This window comes from Ursus arctos, unplaced genomic scaffold (assembly GCF_023065955.2).
Source record: "Ursus arctos isolate Adak ecotype North America unplaced genomic scaffold, UrsArc2.0 scaffold_5, whole genome shotgun sequence".
NCBI classification, from domain to species: domain Eukaryota; kingdom Metazoa; phylum Chordata; class Mammalia; order Carnivora; family Ursidae; genus Ursus; species Ursus arctos.
Genome location: NW_026623067.1, coordinates 63,220,653 through 63,242,659, shown reverse-complemented (window position 1 = coordinate 63,242,659; position 22,007 = coordinate 63,220,653). Strand labels below are relative to the sequence as shown.

The 22,007-nt window shown below is 41.9% G+C and overlaps 1 protein-coding gene across 1 annotated transcript in view; it reads right to left on the bottom strand.

Moving 5' to 3' along the window:
* CMYA5 (cardiomyopathy associated 5) overlaps positions 1 to 19,152 on the bottom strand; it is an 87,605-nt gene extending 68,453 nt beyond the window's left edge. Inside the window, exon 1 of the mRNA XM_044384092.3 lies at positions 18,863 to 19,152. Coding sequence (XP_044240027.3) covers positions 18,863 to 19,011 — 149 coding nt within the window. The 5' untranslated portion in view covers positions 19,012 to 19,152. The remainder of the gene's footprint in view (positions 1 to 18,862) is intronic.
* Positions 19,153 to 22,007: the final 2,855 nt, after the last annotated feature.

Here is a 22,007-nt window from a genome sequence, read left to right as displayed (position 1 = left end):
CACACACACACACCAAGACCTCACTCGAGCAGATGCTTCTGAGCTGAGCGGGGATGGGTTAGAAACTTCTGCCCCTGACGTTTCCAGAGAGAGGGCCTTCCACCTGTACCAGCAGAGAGGCTGGAGGGGATCGGGGATTGGCTCTCCTGGGCCTGTCTGGATGAACCTCACAGAGATACCATGGCCGCACCATGAGATCACCCTCTACCTAGCTGATGATCCCCTCACCGGGTCCAAACACCATTGCTAGAAAAAAACATTTTACCTACAACATAATGCAGACAGTAAAAGCAACATCATAAAAGGAAGTCTTTCAAATTCCAGAGAGAAAAAGAGACAAAGAGATTAAATAAAATTAATATACTAGGAATAATTTGCCAGTAGCTTGCTCTAGTCTTTTTGTTTCTGACTGTAAAATCTTAAAATTGGAAGTCAGCAAAAAATAGATTCAATAGGTTAATTTGCTTTTATGAGGTACCATGTTGGAATAAATAGGATTAATGTAAAACTCTGTATTCCCCAAACCATTTTTATAAGACTTCAAAGCACTTAGACATCTTTAGCAGTTCTAAAAATTAAGATGAAATTCCCATAAGATTCTTTTATTCATCACCCACAAATGAGAAAGACAGAAAAGTCCAGAAAAAAAAAAAAATATATATATGAGATCTAGTACAGTGTTTTAAAAAGCATAATAAAGGCAACACTTGCTAATACTTTTCTCCCTATTCCTCATTTGAATTCAGGTGAAAAGTCAAAAAAATTTTTAAAGATTTGTTTATTTATCTGAGAGAAAGAAAGAGAGAAAGCAGAGGAAGGGGCAGAGTTAGAGGGAGCAGACTCCCTGCTGAAACGTGGGACTGAGTCCCACGACCCTGAGATCATGATCTGAGCTGAAATCAAGAGTCAAGATTTTGATGTTCTTTCTTTAAAAATAAGAATTTTTCCTAATTGCCAATTATAAATTTCACTGGGGAAAATGTGGGAAAATAGAAAAGCACAAAAAAAATTAGAATTATCAGTAATCCCAACACTCAAAGATGACTACTTTTAATACACTGGTATATTTCTTTCATTCTTGTTCTATCCTGAGATGTTGTTTTTAAAAAAAAATTTTTTACACAAATGGTATGTCTTATAATGTGCTTTTTAAATTTAAAAATATATTCTGAACTTTCTCCCATGCTATTATTCAGTTCCCACAGCTATTCTCAATGTTTTAGGTCTCAAAACTACTTTATACTCTTAAAAATTATTGAGGACTTCAAAAAGCTTTTGTTTATGTGGATTGTATTTTTTATTTTTATAGTATTAGCAATCAAAACAGAAATTTTAAAGTTTTTTATTAATTCATTTTAAAGTAATGCGGGATGCCTGCGTGGCTCAATCGGTTAAGCATCTACCTTCAGCTCAGGTCATGATCCCAGGGTCCTGGGATCAAGCCCTATATTGAGCTCCCTGCTCAGTGGGGAGTCTGCTACTCCCCCTGCTTGTGCTCTCTCTCTCTTCTGACAGATAAATAAATAAAATCTTTTTTAAAATGTTTAAATAAAGTAGTGCTTACATGTCAATATCAGTAACATATTTTACAAAATCTAATTCTATTTTCCAAAACAAACAAAAACATTTAGTAAGAAAAGTGATATTATTTTAGAGTTTTGCAAATACTTTTAATATTTGGCTTAACAGAAGGCAGCTGAATTCTCTTATCTGCTTCTGCATTCAAAATGTAGATCTGTTCTGTTAGCAGAAATAGATGAAGAAGAGGCATGCAGCTCTTAGTCTCAGGGTCATGAGTGCAAGCCCCGAGTTGGGCTTGGAGCCTATTAAAAAACAAACAAACAAACAAACAAACAAACAAACAAAAGTATATGAAGAAAATCTAGCCTTACATAGGTAGGTAGTTGAAAAAGGGAGGAGTGACTTTCAGAATATTGTTGGCATTTTTCTTTATACCACACCAAACTTGACAAGTGGTAGTGTTTTAAAGATTAGTTGCAATGTGGAATCTAAAAAACAAAACAAAAGAAAAAAAAACAATAGACTTTTCCTACTCTATACTCTCATGAAGGAGTGAAAGTGGCAAATGCAGATGTGCTGGTATTACGATGGAAATAATTGTGATATTGAGGACGCCCTGAGAGGAGATCAAACTTTGAGAGCTACTACTGGTCTACGACTTCATATTTAATACTGCATCCTATCACAATCTAGAACACTTTATCCCATACCCTACTGTCAACATTTACACTATTTCTAAGTTTTTGCTATTATTCAAAAAAAAAAAAAAATGCCATGACGAACACCCTCATATATACCTCTTACTGCACATTTATTTTCTTAGAATAACACCTCAGGAAGTAGAATTTGAGGGTCAAACTTATTTTTTCAGAATTTTTATGCATGTTGCCAATTTCCCCTCCAAAAAGATTTATCAATTTGCATTCCTATCAGTAGCCTGTACAAGAGCCTTCCGTCCTTACCCACACCCTTATCACCACTGGGTACCGTGTGAGCCCTGTCTTGAGAGTTGTTTTTAGAAAATCAAAATGTGTCTGGGCTAGATGTTAGTGAGCTCACTCTCCAGATAAAATACAGTACTTGAGATTCACTGGAATTCTCAGATCACTGAGTACTTCTCTGATAATTCTACCACAGTGTTTATTCACTGCTATTTCGCATTACAATTAGTATTTACCATGGGTCTTCTACTTGACATTAAGTTTCTTCAGACAGAAATCATGTCTCATTACCTTAGTATATACCACAGTGCTGAGCCCATGGGATACAGACGGATGGGGTAATGGTGGAAATAACATTTTTTACCTCAGGGAGATCTGTGTTTAAATCCTGGCTTCACCCTTGACTAGCTGTGTAAGCCTGGGCAAATTACTTCCCCTTCCTTTCCTGAGCTGGAAGGTCATCACCCGTTAAGAGGGAGACTAATATGTACTTTCTAAGGCAGCTGTGTTGCAGCGCGTGTAAAATACTTCATACAATACTTGGCAAATAACAAATGCTCCATATGTTTGTTCTCTGCTTTTCCTTTCCAGTGTTAAATTCACCTTGTAAAGCCCAGACTTTGAGGATCTACAAATCCACTTTGATTTACTCATAACGCTGTCATTAAGACAGAAGGCATCTCTAACAATGATTACCTCTGGAAAGTGTAACTAAGCAAAAATGGTGAGTTTTCTGGTTATTCTTCCCGGTATTGCTCAATCGTTATTCATTCTCTCAGTCAACATCTCTGAGTGTGCCCTATGTGCTCCGAATTACACACAGTCCGTAAACAAGAGAAAGAATGAAATCCTTTTTAGGGCCAGAATGCCACAATCATGTTGAAACCTGAATTCAGAGAAAAGCCATTCACCAAACCGCGCTGAGAGCTTCCTAACGTACATTCCAGGGGCTGCACGTACATGATCCCTGACCCTCTGGTGCCTCAAAGCTCACAGTCATTGCAGTGGGGCTTTAGGGCAGTGTATCTTAATGTGACCCTGAGATGTATTCAAATACATTTCTAACAAGAAAGTTTTGACATTTTCTAACTACCTGAGGAAATGCGAGAAAGACAGTAGTGAGCTAGTTAGCTACAGTCCAGACTGACATTCACTTCCAGTTTTAACTCAAAGGTAAAGCGAAGCACCAAACAAGGAGAGTTATTTGTGCATCTGAGAGTACACCCCAATTAAGGTGTGGGTGAGGAGCGGTCACTGGGAGCAGCGCTGCTAGCTGGCAGCATGGGCCCATAAAACTGCTCAGGTCAGGAGGTCCTGACAGATCATACTGAGGGAGGGGAACCGACACCCATTCACACCCTCCTCTGTTCCAGGAGCACGTGATACCCCGGGGCGTTCATAGTTTCATTTAATCCCACACACACCCACATTTTCAGAGTCTGAGGCTCAAAGAGGTCATGGAGCTCTCACCAGTATATCCTGGAGAACTTCAAGTGCTGAGACTTTAACAACTCCAGGAGAGATTCAAAGAAATCTGGGACTCTGATTCTTGAGGCCAAATCAAGATTGATCGTGAGCTATTTGCTACCAGCACCTGGATGGTATCTGCTAAAGTTGGTGTTAGGTCATTATAAAGCTCTCTTCAGGCCCATAATTCTATGTTTGATAGAGTTTAACGTATTTGCAATAGGGAGGCATGAGGACGGGAAGGATGAGTTCCTCCTGGTCTGAAGCAGGCTTTTAAAAAACTGCTGGTAGTAAGTTGTGGTAATGAAGGTGGAATGGCAGCTCGGGTTTCAACATTGTAACTGTTGATGTCCAAAAGATTCCTTATTGGGGGAGAAAGGTATTTTGGGAAATGTGGGGCATTGACTCCACCTTAAGGGGGTTCTTTTGGCTAGCTCTGAGGAAGGGCACATAAATATCTGATAGAAATGTTAAGGAGAGGGGCGCCTGGGTGGCTCAGATGGTTAAGAATCTGCCTTCGGCTCAGGTCATGATCTCCAGGTCCTAAAACTGAGCCCCACGGAAGGCTCCCTGCTTAGCGGGGACTCTGCTTCTCCCTCTGGCTCTCCCCCTGCTTGTGCTCTCTCTCTGTCTCTCTCAAATGAATAAATAAAATTTTTAAAAAAATGTTAAGGAGAGATTAAAGCACTCTTGGTGCTAAGAACAAATGCCCTCAAGCTAGCTTAAATGGGGGCGAGGCAGCACTTTTCTTAAGGAAATAGAGATTTCTCATGGAATCCAAGGGTAGACATACCTAGGCCTCGCAGGCAAGAGGAAACAGGAAAACCATGAGGAATCTTGTCTCTCTGTCTCTCTCTCCTTTAGCATAGCTTCCTCAGTTTCCCTTGCACAGGGCTCCACAAGGCTGCCACCAACAAGCACCTTCAGTCCCAGAGTCTACACAATTGCTTGGAGGTCTTAGTTTTTCTTTGTAACAAACAATTATTTCCCAGAGAGATTAACAGGCAAACCAAAGACAAGAACAGATCCTGGCTTTCTGGAAAGGTATTTCATTGCTTCTCCCTCTTTCAACCTCTATATTCCAAAGAACAAAGAGAAAGGGGTGGGAAAAACATCACAACCTCAGCTCTAGCGGATGGCATAAGCTGCCTTGATGAAGGACAGAGGCCTTCCCAGTGACAGGAAAGATTCAAATGGCTTCCACTCTCTTACTCCTGCTAGACAATAAGGTGTGCTCGCAGAATTCTGGGACAGAGGCATTCCTTGTATGTGCTCTATTTTGGGTGGCTTGTTCTACGGTTTTAGAAGCTCACTTGAGTGATCCTGCACTCAGAGTCCTACCCTTCCCGTCTATATAGGATCTCCTCTCCACCCATCTTCTATATTCTAGACTCCCCGCCTTGACAGATAGCCTTTATTTAGCTTTAAATAGCATTTTTTTTTCTGGATACTAACTCAGACACCAAGTTATGCTCAGCAATTTTAGCTATTGTTCTTCCTGGACCGTTTGCAGAAGTAAATTTAGAATTTTTTTGACTAACAGAAAAATTAACAATTTTTTAAAAAACAGAAAAACCAGTATTCTATCCAAAATATTTTTTTGGAAGATTATTTATTTGAGAGACAGTGAGAGCAAAAGAGATCACAGAGGCAGAGGGAGAGGGAGAAGCAGACTCGCCGCTGAGCAGAGAGCCCGATGCGAGGCTTGATCCTGGAACCCTGAGTTGAAGACAGACACTTAACCAACTGAACCACCCAGGTGCCCCCAAAATATTATTTAAAAGATCAAAATAAAGTGGAATAGATCTCTAAAAAGTTGAGACCTGTCCCCCAAACCTTTTGTTTCTAAAACTAGCTAAATAGAATGTGTGTCTCCATTTCCAAGTTACCAGAAAAGACAATCTAATACTACTTGGGTCTCATTTCACTGCCTGACCAGGGTCGGAGCAGCCTACTGTGCCTTGGAGCATAAATCTCCAAAGGAGGATTGACCTAGGTATATAGGACTAAAAGAATTAAAAGGCAATTAACTTTCTAATAATGGCAAACAGATAGTTAAGAGATTTCAATAGAGCTTTGAAACCTCAAAGCAGAGATACCAAGATGTGCAAGACAGGTCACGTTGAGGCCTAAGTTAAAGACTTATTTTTATCATAAAACGGAAAGTCAAAGCTAGAATAAACAGTGACAGTTAAATTCAGATGATATTTCATGGAAAAAGGTACTTCCACCTCCTGTGGTGGTATTTGGTCATTGCTCTGTGTTGTATTTCCAATTAAAATCTTTATGAAAATAGTAACCAGCTGATCTGTACCGTTGTTTAAATAAAGTGTTATACATCCATAGAGAAAGCAAAATCTACCGCATTATGTATTAAACGTTGTGAAGATCAGGTAAAAAACCTGAAGAAAGCCTAGTCCAGTGCCTCATGCTGTTCCAGCAGACATCTGACCTCTCTTCCCATTTGGCGAACCTTCCACCTTATGGGTCCTGGAGGAGGCAATGCCAGATATTCTCCCTGTGATGATCTTCACACCCATTCCAGACTGACTTGAAAGCCACTGAAGAAGGAACTAGACAGGAGAGATCCTCGTTCTCTCTGGGGGTAGCAGAGGCTGCCGTTGTTGTAATTCTGACTTGCTGGTATGGGAGTGGCAACAGGACAGATGGTGACATCTGGTGCCCACGAGTAATGGCAACCATTTCCTTACTCAAGAACTTTTTCTTAAAACCCAGCTTTAGGGGCGCCTGGGTGGCACAGCGGTTAAAGCGTCTGCCTTCGGCTCAGGGCGTGGTCCCAGCGATCTGGGATCGAGCCCCACATCAGGCTCTTCTGCTATGAGCCTGCTTCTTCCTCTCCCGCTCCCCCTGCTTGTGTTCCCTCTCTCTCTGGCTGTCTCTATCTCTGTCGAATAAATAAATAAAATCTTTAAAAAAAAAAAAAAAAAAAAAAATAAAACCCAGCTTTATTGAGATATAATTCACATACCACACAACTCACCCACTTACAGTGTATAATTCACTGGCTTTTAGTATAGTCACAGAGTTGAGCAACCATTACCACAATCAGTTTCAGAACATTCTCATCATCCCAAAAATACATCCCACACTCCTTAAGCATCATTCCCCAATCCTCTTCCCATCTCCCTCGAAGCTCTAGGCAACCACTAACCAACTTTCCATCTCTACAGATTTGCCTCTTCTGGACCTCGCATAAACATGGAATAATACAATATGTGGTCCTTTATGTCTGTCTTCTTTCTCTAAGCGTATTGTTTTCAAGGTTCATCCATGATGTAGCATGAATCAGTACTTCCTTCCTTTCCATGGCCGAACAACATCCCATGTATGAATATATCATATTTTCTTTATTCATTCATTAGTTGATGGACATTTCAGTCATTTCCACTTTTTGGTTATTATGAATATGCTGCTATGAACACTCGTGAACAAGCTTTATGTGAACAGATCTGTTCATTTCTCTTGGGTATGGGTAGGAGTGGATTGCTGGGTCATATGGTAGCTCTATGTTTAGCTGTTAGAGGAACTACCAGATTGTTTTCCAAAGCAGTTGTAACCATTTTACATTCCCACCAGGGTTCTGATTTTTCTATATCTTCACCAACACTTATTATTGTCTTTTTGGTTAGAGTCACCTTAGTAGGTGTGAAGTGGTATCTTGCAGTATTGATTTGCATTTCCCTGATGGCTAATGATATTGAACCCTTTTTTCACATGCTCATTGGACATTTGTCTATCTTCTTTGGAGAACTGTCTATTCAGATCCTTTGCCCATTTTAAAATTGGGTTATTTGTCTTTTTATGACTGAGTTCTACAGTTTGCCAGACCAGTTTTGAGGCATGATTTTAATGGTTGTTCCTGGCTACCTAACCCCTCTTTTCCCACGTCTCATGATTCTCTGAAGTACCAATATTTTGTGAATACAGTCATCTCGTGCTTAAATTGGTCACAGTTAGCTTCTATTACAACTCAAAACATGACGGACACAGACTGGAACCCAAGGCAGCCCCTCTCACCTTAAGAAAACCACTTACATTAAGACTTCACTGGCAAATGGAAAGCTGTTCAGAGGCAGTGTTATTACTAAAGCCTGGGTTTCTGAATTTGTGATTCTCAACTCTTAAGCTATGCAAACTCAGTCCAGGGAAACTTGTGGGATGAACAAGTAGAAACTCTGGCAGTTTGAGCAGCAGGTAAGAACTGGAGCAGAGAGAAATGGAGAGAAAACTCTAAGAAATGGTTGCCATTTCTTGCCATTCTACTCTAGGATTAAGTAGGCCATTGATTGTTGGAAGTTATTCGGATGCCAAGGCCCCGATTTTCTGCCGCTGGTAATCGTCTCCCCACCTTAGTCCTGCAGCCACAGAGGCTACGTGACCCACATCTCCTGTCAACCTGGGTTGGTATCCAGGGATTTTCTTCCAAAGGGTAGAGTATGTAAATGGAATAGGAGTCCTAATTCTATCTGCCGATTTACCACACATTTTGTTATCAGGAAATTTCAGTTCGTGTATCAACACTGCCAACTTTATGTATGCTTTCTCCTCACCCCTCCTTTTGTATCCTGGATTCTCGGAGTCAGGGAAATAAGAATATCCCTCCATCCCAGAGTTATGAGTGATCTGAGGCCGAGAGCTTGGAGAAAGTTGTTTTCTGCAGCGTCCGAGGTAATGTCCTTCACTCAGTCCTCTGAGCAGGACAGAGCGGCCACAACTGTAGCTCCAGTGGGCCACTGGCGTCCTCTCACTCCTGAGCACCCACTTTCCCCTTTCTGATGCCCCCTTCTCCCAGGAGAGTGTCTTAGGTCCTGTATTTGATGGGATTTGTTCAAAGGGAATCCAAGCTGAACCAGATGCTGACAGGTTTAAACTTTTAACCCTCTCAAAGGTGTTAGCACTTCTGTCCTTAATTTCTATTTGGCTGGCCTTTTGCCAAGTTCAAAGACCACTCGTGGGCTCTCCTTTTCTGTGCCCTTGTCTTGGCCCCCAGGAACAAAATGATTTGAGACTGTGATGGTATGACCAGTACTGATGTGACAAAAGGAAACCTGAGGCCCCAGGATGAAATGTTTCGTGGTGAGCTCCAAACTCTTGTTCATTTGACAACCGTTTCTTAAGTACCTACTGTGTGCCAGACCCTGTGTCCTAGCCGCTGGAGATGCAGCAGAGAAGCAAAAAGAGGCCCCTGCCCTCATGGAGCTTTCCCTCCAGTGGTGGCAATAAACAACAATAAACCAACCAACCAACCAACCAACCAACCAAAAAAACCCCATTTCAGATAGTGATGGTGCTATGAAGAGCAATCTGCAATAGTGAATAATGTGATAGTGAAAGATAAGAAGAGAGGCTCATGGGCAGAGTGGTTGAGGAAAGTCTCCTTAAGAAGTGACATTTTACAGACACCTGAAGAGTAGATTTGGGGAAGAAGCATCAGGGAGAGAAAACAGCAAGACAAAGTCATGAATGCAGGACCAGGCGGAGCAGCTGGAGGTTCCGAAGGAAGCCAGCAGGGCTGGAATGTAGTGAACATGGCAGATGGGTGTGAGAGGAGCTGGAGAGGTAAGCAGGTCAGGTGGGGCCTTGAAACTATGCAACACTTCACACACAGAGGTTAAGTGTCTTGCACCAAGTCAGACAGCAGGTCAGTGCAGAGCCGGGATGATAATCCAGGTCTTTTCAATCCTATCAGGTGTTTTTGTGTCATAACCTGGTTTATGCCCCAAATGGTGCTGGATGAAGAGGGGAATTATTGAGCCCTTCTTGGAGACCCAAAAACTGTAAGAGGAGACAAAGACCATGATGGTCTCACTTTTCTCCTCATTTTCTCTTGAAAACAAACAAACACGCACTAGATAGGAAAACCTGCAAGTGTACCATGCTAAATCCAAAAATTCTTTTAGACAAAGGATCTGAATTTTATAGATATTACAGTAAATACCTACTGAACATTTATCACATGATTCCATAGAGCATGCAGAGAAGTTATTTTGGTGTTGCTGTTTGACCTTATGAAAATTCAATCACACGAGGTTGCCTAATGTCTATTTTTAAACACGAGATCTACTCTCCCTATTACACCCTGGGAAACTGAATATGCTAAGGTGCTGGTCAGGATTAGCTGCTATGTAGATTTTCTGGATCTTTTATGCTTTGCTTTTAAAATTAGAAGCAAACTGAAATAATTATTTTTAAAAGTAATTTTAGGGGCGCCTGGGTGGCACAGCGGTTAAGCGTCTGCCTTCGGCTCAGGGCGTGATCCCGGTGTTCTGGGATCGAGCCCCACATCAGGCTCCTCCTCTATGAGCCTGCTTCTTCCTCTCCCACTCCCCCTGCTTGTGTTCCCTCTCTCGCTGGCTGTCTTTATCTCTGTCAAATAAATAAATAAAACCTTAAAAAAAAAAAAAGTAATTTTATACTCAAGTAAAAAAGAAAGACATTGGCTAATAAGGACCAGATGCGTGTATACTGTGCATACATGTATAAGATCTTGAGGTGAGCCCGAACTCATGAGCATTCCAGCACTGGCTCTGCCACTAGACTAGGGTTAGAATCCTAGCACACTTTCCAGCTGTCTGACATTAGATAAAATACTCAGTACAGCTAAGCCTCCATTTTCTCTCGCACAAAACAGGGATGAAAACAATGCCTATATTATAGTTATTGTGAAAATAACTCAAAGTAACAAGTGACAGTGGAAGGAATAGACTCACTATTCCTTGAGTAAATATTGGTTTCCCTTCCCTTCTCTGGGTCTCTGTTCACTCATCAGAAACATCATCAGGGAAATGATGCTAAGGCCCCTTCCAGGGTAAGTGCCATCAGCAGCCAGGCTTTTCTGCCAGACCTGGACCCAGGACAGTGAAACCTTTTTCTGCAGACAGATAGAGAAGGGCTAGCCAGATGGACCCAGAGACTGACACAAAGCTCACAGGGAAATGAGCAAGGAAGCTTAAGGGACTGAGACTTGATGAGCCGGGGTCCTACTAGACCCCCACCTCAGTTCCCCAGGCCCAATTCCTTTTACCAATGCATTTGCTTCAACTAATTGCACGTGAGATTATTTGTTTACTGTCTGCCCTCTCCAGAAACTGAACTCGGAAGATTAGGAGTTCTGTTTTGTTCACTCACTCTATGTAAGTCCCCAATAAATATTTGTTGAATGACCTTCTTTTCTTATAGTAGGTACATTTCTGAAACTGAAGGTGTCATGAGCTTAGCTAAGCTACTCCGAGGTATTGCTGCCTCGGCATCCATTTTGTTTGGCTAACTGACCTGCGGGAGCCTTAAACTGACACCAGCCTCCCTCATGCTAGCACATGCCCTGGGTAACCGCCTGAAGGGTCACATGTCACTGGAAGTTCCTGGTGTGACGTCCCCAACAGTTTTTGCGATCAAGAATCTCCCCCACCTTCAATGCCTCCCCACTGTGTGCCCCTTAGATAAGACCCCCATGGAGCTTACCAAAACCCCGCTCATTTTAGTTTGAATTGGCTGATCCAGCTTTAGCCCAGGAAGCCCCAACGTCCTCCGTTCATGGACCCTAATAAAGGCATACGTCCCAGGTCTTGACTTTCTCTCTGCACTCTGCCTTGACCTCTCTGTGGGGCCCCTCGAGCTATGCCGTGTACTTCCTCCAGGACTTGTGAGTAATAAACTTCTCTATTGCGATTTCTCTTGTGGTCTTTTGTCGAACTATGGCTCACCATCTGGCACCCTATGCTCCACTTAACAAATGTTAATTTAACAAAGTCATAACAGGAGGAAATTAATCTTATTTGCAAATCAACAATTTTAAGTGCCCCCACTGAATTCAGCCATTAAGAGGAAATCTGTGGTGAATGTAAACTTGTTTAGCATGCAAAATTTTTTTTTAAAAGAGAAGCATCAAACTAAGAAAACATATCACTGGCTCCATAAGAAGGTTTGGAGCGTTCAGGTTGGTAGACAACAGTAGCATCAATTAATCCTCCCACATATCTGGGACTTTATCAGACTAGGATGTGGAATTTTGGAACTGAATACACTCCAGTTGCCTTAATAGAGGACTTTTCTCTGGACAAAAAGCAAAGCCTATTCTTATCCTCCCATCTATGATCTGGCTCAAGGGTCAGTCTAGGGGAGGCTTTCCAACAAGTCACAGAAGGTGGGAATGATGACGGCAGACATCCTAATTGAACAATCCCTCAGTACTTATCACTGTCCCCTCCAAGCTACTGTGTTTCCAGAGTCACTGGACGTTGTCAATTCCTGGTAAATGAATGGTATGAAAATTCTCCTTAATCTAACAGGTTCAACCTCCCAACTAAATTTGAGACAATTCACTTGCTTATTCATTCGTTCAGTTATTCATGCCATTCATTTACTCATTCAACCAATATTCTCAGGCCTGGAAATCCTGAGTGCTTCTAAAGGAGAAAAAGAAAGCTTAGAGCAGCAATTAGCAGTGCAAGAGCTGGAACAAGGGGCGAAAGGAATATCTAACGACATATTGTGCCGGAAATATCTTCCTGCCCAGCTGCTGTATTACCTCTGCAAAACCTTTCTAAATCTAATTTTAAGAATATATATCTTGTGGCACCTTGGTGGCTCAGTCTGTTAGGTGTCTGCCTTTGGCTCAGGTCATGATCCCCGGGGGTCCTGGGACTGAGCCCTGCACCAGGCTCGCTGCTCAGCGGAGAGTCTGCTTCTCCCTCTCCCTCTGCCCTTCCCCTGGCTTGTGCTCTGTCGCTCTCAAGAAGAATATATGTCCTTTCTCTATTCCTTTGTTAATGTCCTTAGTGTAGTACTTATGACATTATGTTGAAGCTAAGTGCTTCCCATGCCAGACTGAGATCCTTGAGAGAAGCAACTGTGCCACTCAATCACCTTCACGCTCCTGGTGCCTAGCACAGTGCCTGGCATATACAACTTTAGGAGCAGTTCTCTGGATTCCATTGAAGCTAATGGATGTCTAGGTATTATCAGGCTTGCATTGTCTAATATGGTACCCACCAGCCACATGCGGCTATTGAGTACTTGAAATGTAGCTGTGAGGGAGGAATCAAGATGCACCGAAAAGTGAAATACACATCAAATTTCAAAGGCTTAGCATAAAAACATATAAAATATCCCATTAATAATTTTTATATTGATTACATGTTGAAACGATAATACTGGGTTAAAGAAAATAAATTATTAAAATTAATTTCACTTGTTTCTTTTCACATCTTATTAATGTGGCTATTAGAAAATTTTAAATTACATATGTGGCTCACCTTATATTTCTATTGGATAATGCTGGCCTAAGCCGAAGATTACTCTTTCAAGTACAAGCCACATCCAGTCTCTTATACTTGCTTCTCTAAGTTTTCTTGCTAGGAAGGGGAATTTGGTTATACTGTCTGAATTGAGTCAAGGTTTTCATTAAGCCTAGGTTCAGAATATCCAGGAAATATAAGACACATTTCTTTTATATTTTCAAAATTCTATAGTCAATATGTTCCACATATTAATAGGTTTGCTGTTTAAAAAAAAAATCCAACTCTTCTGTATTCCCCACATTGAGTCAAAGTCTAACCAAGGGCATGTAATACCCATGCAGCCAACATTTAAATAGCTCTTCAGTTTCTGGCTCCAAGAGCCTGTTTTATCCTCTCTCCTCCCTCAGTCTCTGGCATCCTGAGCAGTCACCCCTCCCATCTCAGCTCTTTCCACTGACCTCAAAAGAGGGCTGGCTCAAATAACACACTTGTCAAAACACCTGGGTAAGCACAGCAGTGGGAGACAGCATATAAATAGATATATGGAAACAGAGTGCTCCGTACTAATAACAAAAACCCCATACAAACTCCCTTCACCTTCCAAAAGTTTTCTTACAATGATTAGTTAAATGTAAATGTCACTAATAATTTTACTCCTATCATCAGCTCAGACAGACCTATTGTATACAGGCACTGACAAAACTGCGGTTCAGGCTGATTTTTAAGTTTTGGGTACTGCTATGACAAAAATCCTCTGTGCTTAAATAGAGAAATTAAAATTGAACAACAGAAAACAATCCAAAGCAAAAATACTGAAAAACTTCTAAGTGATCTGTCGGAAAGACTACAAGGGTCAGGCTTCACTGGTCTCCAGTCAGAAAAATGCAAAAATAATGAGTACCTATTTACGTATTTCCCTCTATACAGGAGCCCGTATGTTTGAAACATTTAGCACAGTGCTTGGCACAGTGTCTGAGTTCAATAATTATTAACGCATATATGAATGTGTAGGCCCTTACTATTGAATGGAATACTGCAATCACCATGTTTTTCTTGTTTGTTTTAAACTTTGAGTGATATGGTAGACCGAATACGCAGAATAAAACGGGAAGTCCTTACTATGGCCCGACCTGATCTGCAACCCGACTACCTCTTACGTTCACCTCCCACCACTCTCCCCCGTATTTATTCTGCTCCAGCAACCTGACCTCCATGTGTCCTCAAGCAAGCCCCATGTGTCCCTGCCTCAGTGCCCTTGGAACAGCTCTTCCCTTTTCTTAGAACACTCATTCCTTCATTCTCTGCTCATGCGTCACCTTATCAGAGAGGCCTTCTTCACCAACTTATTCAAAACAGCATAACCCTTATCCTGCTGTATTAGTCCTCCTATCACTTACCGTCACCTGGAATATTACATATTTATTTGTTTGTTTGTCTCCCCAAACTGGAAAGTCACTCCTGGGAAGGCAGGAACTTTGTTCATTTTGTTCACTGCTATATCCTTTGTGCCTAGAAAGTGTCTGGCACACAGTAGTTCGATAAATATTTGTTGAATGAATAAACTAATGAACATTGGATTGGAGCTGAGGCACCTGGATCTAGTCCCAATTCTACCGCCAAAAACTTGTGTGACTTTGAACAAATGTCCCCTGACGTTCAGTTTCTGAATCTGCAAAAGGACTGGCTGGGAAAAGATGCTTCAAAAGCTTCTCCCAGCTCTAAAATCCTATGGGTTTATAAACCTGCTTTCTACATCTATCTTTTGTATGAAGTTTTAGCAACACAAAAATCCTTTTTTAATATTCACAAACTATTGGCTCTCTAGGCACGTCATAGTGATTGAATACCCTGCTCCCAAGGCCCCTAATGAAGCCTTCCCCAATCCTTCCAGGCAGCAGGGATCCCAGGACTTTATCCCTACTTTGAGGTACTTCATACAGACCTTTTTTTCCTTAAATCTCTTATAATAGTTAAAGACATAACTGTTTTCCTGTTTCTCTAATGAGAATGTGAACACTTTGGAACAGTAATGGATTCTTAGTAATTTTTGTATCCCTAGCACCCTGCATGGTCCATGGCAATTAGGAGGCATTCCATGAATGTTTAGTGAATGAATGAACACAGGAAAGCCAGAGTGAAATAGGATCACGACTCATATTAAAAACTGAGACCATTATTCTCCCCTCACTGATGAAGGTGGGCAGAAGATAAAGCTTTGCTGTCAATAATGGTTCATCTGAAGGGAGGTAAGAAACTAAAACTTATTGGGAACTTACCAAAGGCAAGTACTCTTACCCATATTCACACAGTTTGTTTAATCCTATGACAACCTTATAAATTAGGAATTATTACTACCATTTTACAGATGAGAAAATTGAGGCTCCGAGAAAATAGGGAATTTGCCCATGATAGAATGGCTAATAGGATTCAAACTCAGGCTTCTTCCTGCCATATATCATACTCATATCACTAAATAATACATCAGGAGGGTCGTTCTCTAATTCAATGCAAGCATTGGCATGTGTAATAGTGAGCTCTTCTGCACTAGAAAAGCATTTTTATAATTAAAGGGAATTTTTTTCTGGATTCAGAAAGGTGGCTATAGATAATTCCATCTACCATTCCTAAAAGTGTAAAGAAAAGGTTTACAAGCAGATTACACTTGTGCCTTTTGAATTAAGGGTTTTTTCTTACAGATAATAAAATGCACTACCTGTTCATTATAGAAAAGTCAAAAAATACAGATATTTTTAAAAAATTTAGTCAACCATTATCCCATCACTTAGAGACAACCACTATTAACCTTTTTTAACCTAAAGGTTAATAAAGGTTACCATAACCTTTATTATGTTCTTTATTATGTTAACCTTTACTAACCTTTTACGAAACTTTATTAACCTTTTAAGACTTTTTCCATACATATTTTATAGTGAGATCATGCTAAATTATACAATGAACATTTTTTCATATTTAACACATCTCATATTGTTAGAAATCTTCATAAATAGCGCTTAAATATTGGCTTAGTAATATCACATAAAGTAGATGAAATAATCAATCATTCTGTTACTATTAGGCTATTTCTGTTTAGTTACTACTAAGTGCCTCTTAGTTTTAAAAAAAATCAGTTTGTAATTTAACTTCTGAGAATGGTTCCAACCTCCAAGAAAATGCAAACAACTTTTCCATTCAAGACGGGGGAAAACTCCCAATATTATACAAAGAGATGAGGTCTAGTAATTTTTCAAGGTAGAAGCTGGTTGGAGGTATTTCAGGTTCACATACAGTAAGGGTCTCCTGCAAAGGTCAAGGGAGGTGGCAAAAGTCTAGCAGTGGCTTGGAGGAAGCAGATCCAGGCTCACCTCCAGGTTCTTACAAAGATTTACCTTATACCTTCAGGAAATTACATAAAGCCTCAGTTTCATCATCTATAAAAGGACAGTCATCGCATAGTATTGCTGGAAGTGTTTAAAATGAGAAAACATCCGTAAACACTCAGCACTAAGACTGGCACAGAGTGAGTGGCCTCTCATAATTGTAAAACTTCAGCAGAAGAGCCAAGAGGAATGGGCAAAGAATGATGCGACACCATTCTTACCTCCCATCCTTTAGGAAATATTCCAAGTTCTCACCTTTAGCCTCAGGGGGAAAAAAAAGAACTTTAGGCCATATTTATAAACTTGCACACAACAAAACAGTTTGATTGATTTCCGACAACACTTTGAGGTAAGAAAAAGTCGGGGACTCCCAGTTCCCCTGAGAGGTCCTGCCCACTGACATCTCTCTACCTCTAGCTATGGTTCCCACCTCCTTTCCCCTGGTCCTCACCATGGTTCAATCCCTAAACATCTTTCTTTCTCTTTGCTACTGTCTCCCTGATCTGAGTCCTTCCAAAACTAACTTTCCAATCTACTGTCAGTAATCCGTCCATATCTCCAGTCTGTTTTCCTAGATCTTGCTCACAAGTTTACTGATTTCTTGTTACCCATGTCATCAAATCCAAAATTAAAGTGTGATGGTTTGCAAAGCCTCCACCCCACCCCATTCCCTCTGGTTGCCCTCACTCTACTAATTCTGACTCTTGCCCTGATGTCCACCTTTCCATTCAAGAAAATGACTACCATCTGTAGTCAGAACAGGCTAAAATTTACTGCAGATAAATCCTATCTTTACCTGAAGATCTTGACCTTTGTCAAAGGGCAATGCAACCTCAACGCAGTGCTTTGAATCACTGTCAGCTGCCCATATTTTAGAGTAAATGAGTTTTCAAATTCTCTAGGTGGTAAGTTTTGGTTGGGCAAAGATATAAGGATCCTGAACACCACTAAGGGGGAAAGGTTATAAAGGCTGGGATTGATAGATTTCCCTTCTCAGTGTTATCCAGGAATCACAGGTCACTACTCCCTGTTCCATTTTCCACAGGTATCTTCTCTTCTTCTTTTCCTTTCTGTATCTCCTGCCTACTCACTAAAGCCCAGGTCATGCCCACTTCTCAAGGCAGCACAGATCTACATGCTCTCTTCCTCCCTGCCCCTCTCATTTATTTAGCACAGAGACTCACACTCTCCATACTGCTCTCTAACTTCTTCCATAAAGTCCTTGAGGTTAGGTACTGCAGCCACTTCCCACTTTCCGGTTACTAGGTAAATATGTGACCAACATTGCAGACTTCTAAACTGACTGACCATTCCCCCTTAATCAGTGCTACTCTACGGACTACTTCAATGTCAGCTCTGCAGCCTTCGGTTGGACAGAACGTTAAGAAGGACATTCTGAAATGTCGCACATCCATCCATCACCTACAAAGCCATTCTACCGATAGTAGTAGATGTAGGAAAGGACATCACTGACTGACAGAAAAACAAAAATGAACAAAAAACCCATACCCCAAAGAGAACGTGTGAAAGTAGTAACAAGTCCAAATATGAGATGAGTCCTACTATTCTCATTTTAGGGCAGACGTGAAGGCTGGGAGATGGAAGTGGAAGGAGACCCATATTTTTATACAGTATTGCCTAATTGTAATCACATTCATTGAAACGTTGATATTTGGAACCATGGGGGGGAAAAAGCAGGATTTTAAGATTGAAACTCATGTTTTCCTCCACATAATTTACGAGGCTTTATAGCAAATTAAAGTCCTTTTACAGCGACCTAGTCCTAGGCTAGGTTCCAAGAGACCTCCAGTCAGTCCTTTGAAGGCTCTAGAGCAGCCTTCTCAGTCTCCACCCCCATTTCACATCCCCTTCTCTTCTAGCTCAGGCTTTCAAGATTGTTCCTGTGCCTTGCGCCAGATGTAAGCGTTTCAGCACATTTCTGCAGTTAGGCAGGCCCCTAAGTAAATCCCCAGGACTAAACAAGAGCAGCAAGTCACTAGTTGCTCGGCGGAGGGGGGGGGGGAGGAGGAGGAAAGGGGGGCGGTAATGAACTTTGCTGCTGCAGGCGGGCCTGTCACTCCAGCTGACAGTAAGCACCGTCACCTTCAAGTTCCTTACCAAGGCAGCACCCCCTGAGAGAAAGTGCTTAGCTCGGCGGAAACGCAGGCTAGCGCTGAAAAAGAAAAGGGAAGCGTGCGGAGTCCCCGCGCGAAGCACCTGCCCTCGAGGCCGCATTTCCAGGCCCGCGGCGGGGCGGGCGTTCGGGCTGTGGCCTGAGGAGAGGGGCGCACGCTACCTGGCGTCCGGCTCCTCCTCCGACTCCGCGGCCGTCTCGTCCTCCTCGCTCCCCGACTCCTCGTCGCTCTCCAGCCTTCGGGTGGCCTCCTCGTCCCCGTCGGAGCCGAGGGGACTCTCGGCGGCGTAGGTGCTGTCGCTGCTCGCCATCGTGCCTCTGCCGGGCCGGAGCCGGAACCGGAGCTGGAGCCGGAGCCGTCCGCGCGCGCCTGGTGTTCTCCCTCTGACTGCGTCTCTGGCCCCGGCCCGGCCCTTCCCTGCCCCGGCGGGCGGCTCGGGTTCCCGGCCCCGGGGGCGGGCTAGCCCCTAGACTTTAAATAGAAGGCGTCAAAGTTTCGCCACCGAGCTTCTGGGCTCAGCGAGTTCTCCTCTTCCCCCGCGTCTGCCAACTTCCCCCCAGCCCTCCCCGCCCCAGGTTAAGCAGATCCCTGGCGGCCCTGCGGCCAGCTCTTGATCACCACTCCAAAGCGGGGCAGGCTCCAGCCGCACCGCGGAGTTGAAAGGAGAAAAAGCACCCAGCCCCGCCTCTCTTCCCTCCAGTGTGGCTTTGGTAGGCTGTGTGTTTGGTGCCCAACTACTTGATGAACCATTCATTCCAACCAAGTAACTACTTACCGAGCAGAGCGCCTACTAATTCAGGCACTCGGCTAAGGGTCTCACTTTCATTACCCCTTCACAATTCTGCTGTGGAACTGCAATGCTGGTTCTCTAAATCAGAAATCTTAGGTTCAGAAGAGCTTGGGAAGCTGGCTGGCTCAAGGTCTCCTGCCTAGTGCAAGTGACCCAATGGGAAACAAAGCTAGGTCTGCCATTTTTAAGGGCCCAGTTTTCAACCATTGTTCATTCATTATTGGCTCCTTTTGTGTTTGCAAATCAATTAATTGTGTATTATCTTCCTCAGTGGCCTGTAGATTGTTCAGCCAGGGCATTTTTATCTCCCCTAAAAACCTTCAAGAGAAATAATTTTCCTCACATTGGCCCAAGTCTAAGTTCTGTCTGAAACTCAATCCAAAGGCCCCAGATCTTGGGTTGGATCATAGCATGCCCGTGCTTAAAACCCCTCAATAGCTTTCCAATGCTCAAGGACTAAAGCCCAAGCTCCTCAGGAAGATGAACACTGGATAACAATAGCCCACATTTGTCTGGTTTCTTCTTTACAAGTCAGGATTCCCAACATTTATCAAGTCACACCACTGTGCCTTTATTTATACAGTTCCTTCTGCCTGAAAGGTTTTTCCAACCTTTATTTACCTGGTGACTCCCCATTCAAGATCACCACCTTTCTCTGAAATGCCCAGGTTAAGTTCAATACCCCTTTCAGGTACCATTATTCTATATTCAAATTATGCTTGTGTCTCTTTCCCTCAGTACACTCTATAAATTTGTTACTCATCTTTTTCCACACCATCCTGATCTCTTACAAGCCCAGAAGCAAGCAAAGGACTTAGCACAGAGTAGACACTTAATGAATGTTGCCTGAAGAAAATCAGACCTGCTCAGTACATACGACAGAGAGATCTTTTATAACAGTCTTCTTTTCATGAAGATGATTTAATGGCTAGAATAGCTAACATTTATTTTTAATTACAGCAAATTCTATTCACAGAACTGTTAAATATGATGAACATAAGTTAGGTAATATTCACCAGTTACACTAGCTTGTATGTGTGCATTAAGTCGGTGAGCAAAGAACTACAGATAGTTCAGATACAGTACAGAAGTATCAGCTAGTGTGTATGGGAAGGGAAGACAGAGGAGTGCAGTCTTCCAGGGTTCTTTAAACCAGGTTCAGCAAGTTATTATCTTAACATGAGCTAGGCTTATCCAACCAATAATCCCAAATGACTGCTCACCTAGGATAAAAGGAATTCAATCATAGTTGTGGGAATCTGGTGAACACTAATCAAAACTACAGGTAGTTGCTGTATATTCCCTCCATCTAACTCAAAATTTATTGGGAACACTAATTAAAGTCAAGATTCAGGGGGCGCCTGGGTGGCACAGCGGTTAAGCGTCTGCCTTCGGCTCAGGGCGTGATCCCGGCGTTTTGGGATCGAGCCCCACATCAGGCTCTTCTGCTATGAGCCTGCTTCTTCCTCTCCCACTCCCCCTGCTTGTGTTCCCTCTCTCGCTGGCTGTCTCTATCTCTCAAATAAATAAATAAAATCTTTAAAAAAAAATAAAATAAAATAAAGTCAAGATTCATTTGCAAAGATTCTGGTTCAAACCAATCCAAAATTTAGAACTGCAGTACAGATTACACAGTTTTAATTTTCTAACACTACCTTCCTAACAATGCATGCAAATATATAGAAATGGCCATATCAATACAAATAGAAAATAAAAGAATGTACTATTCATCACACAAATAAATAATTCAAACTGAAAATAATTTAAAAGTCTAAAAAATTCCCTCATATATTAACAGCCCACTTATCTGACGTATTTGTCTATCACAAGGTACATAATCTTAGGCTTCAGTTTATTGATTTAGAAATGGGTATAAATTTATTAACATTAACTTCTTTATGTGTTATGGCAAGATAGATAAAAAGTAGCAGCAGTAAGATGGTGCGGGGGCAGGGGGCAGCGTGGCACTGAGCGCTGAGAAAACAGTGGCAATAAAAGAGTCCATACCATGGTAAATGAACGCTAGGGCTTTCTTAGGAAATGCCCCAATACTGTAGGGGCAGAACGTCCTACACACTTCCACATCCCTGAGAGCTACACAGTATTACCACAGAGTACTAGGACTGTTTTTTATTGTTTTTAATGATTATCGGAGTCATCACTAGAATATAAATTATACTCAATACATTATGATAAAGAAGAGTTGCACAGTGTGTATTTTAGGAAAATTTCCAAGAAAAAGAATTGGATGTGTAAAGCTCAATTTCCTCAAAAGTGTTAAACATAAGTAAACTAAAAAAATTCACCTACGTGGAAAGCTTCATTCCTACTAATGCCTAAGAAACAGGGTATCGATGTGGTTAGCTGACTTAACCAAGAATGAACTCAATTCTGAGATTCTCTGTATAATCTATATTATCAAGCATAAAAGTTCGATTCAGTTCAGTTCTAGGTAACTACAGCCTCCATCTCATTGCAAAAGTAAAGACTAGCACAGAAAAAAAAAAAAAAGACAC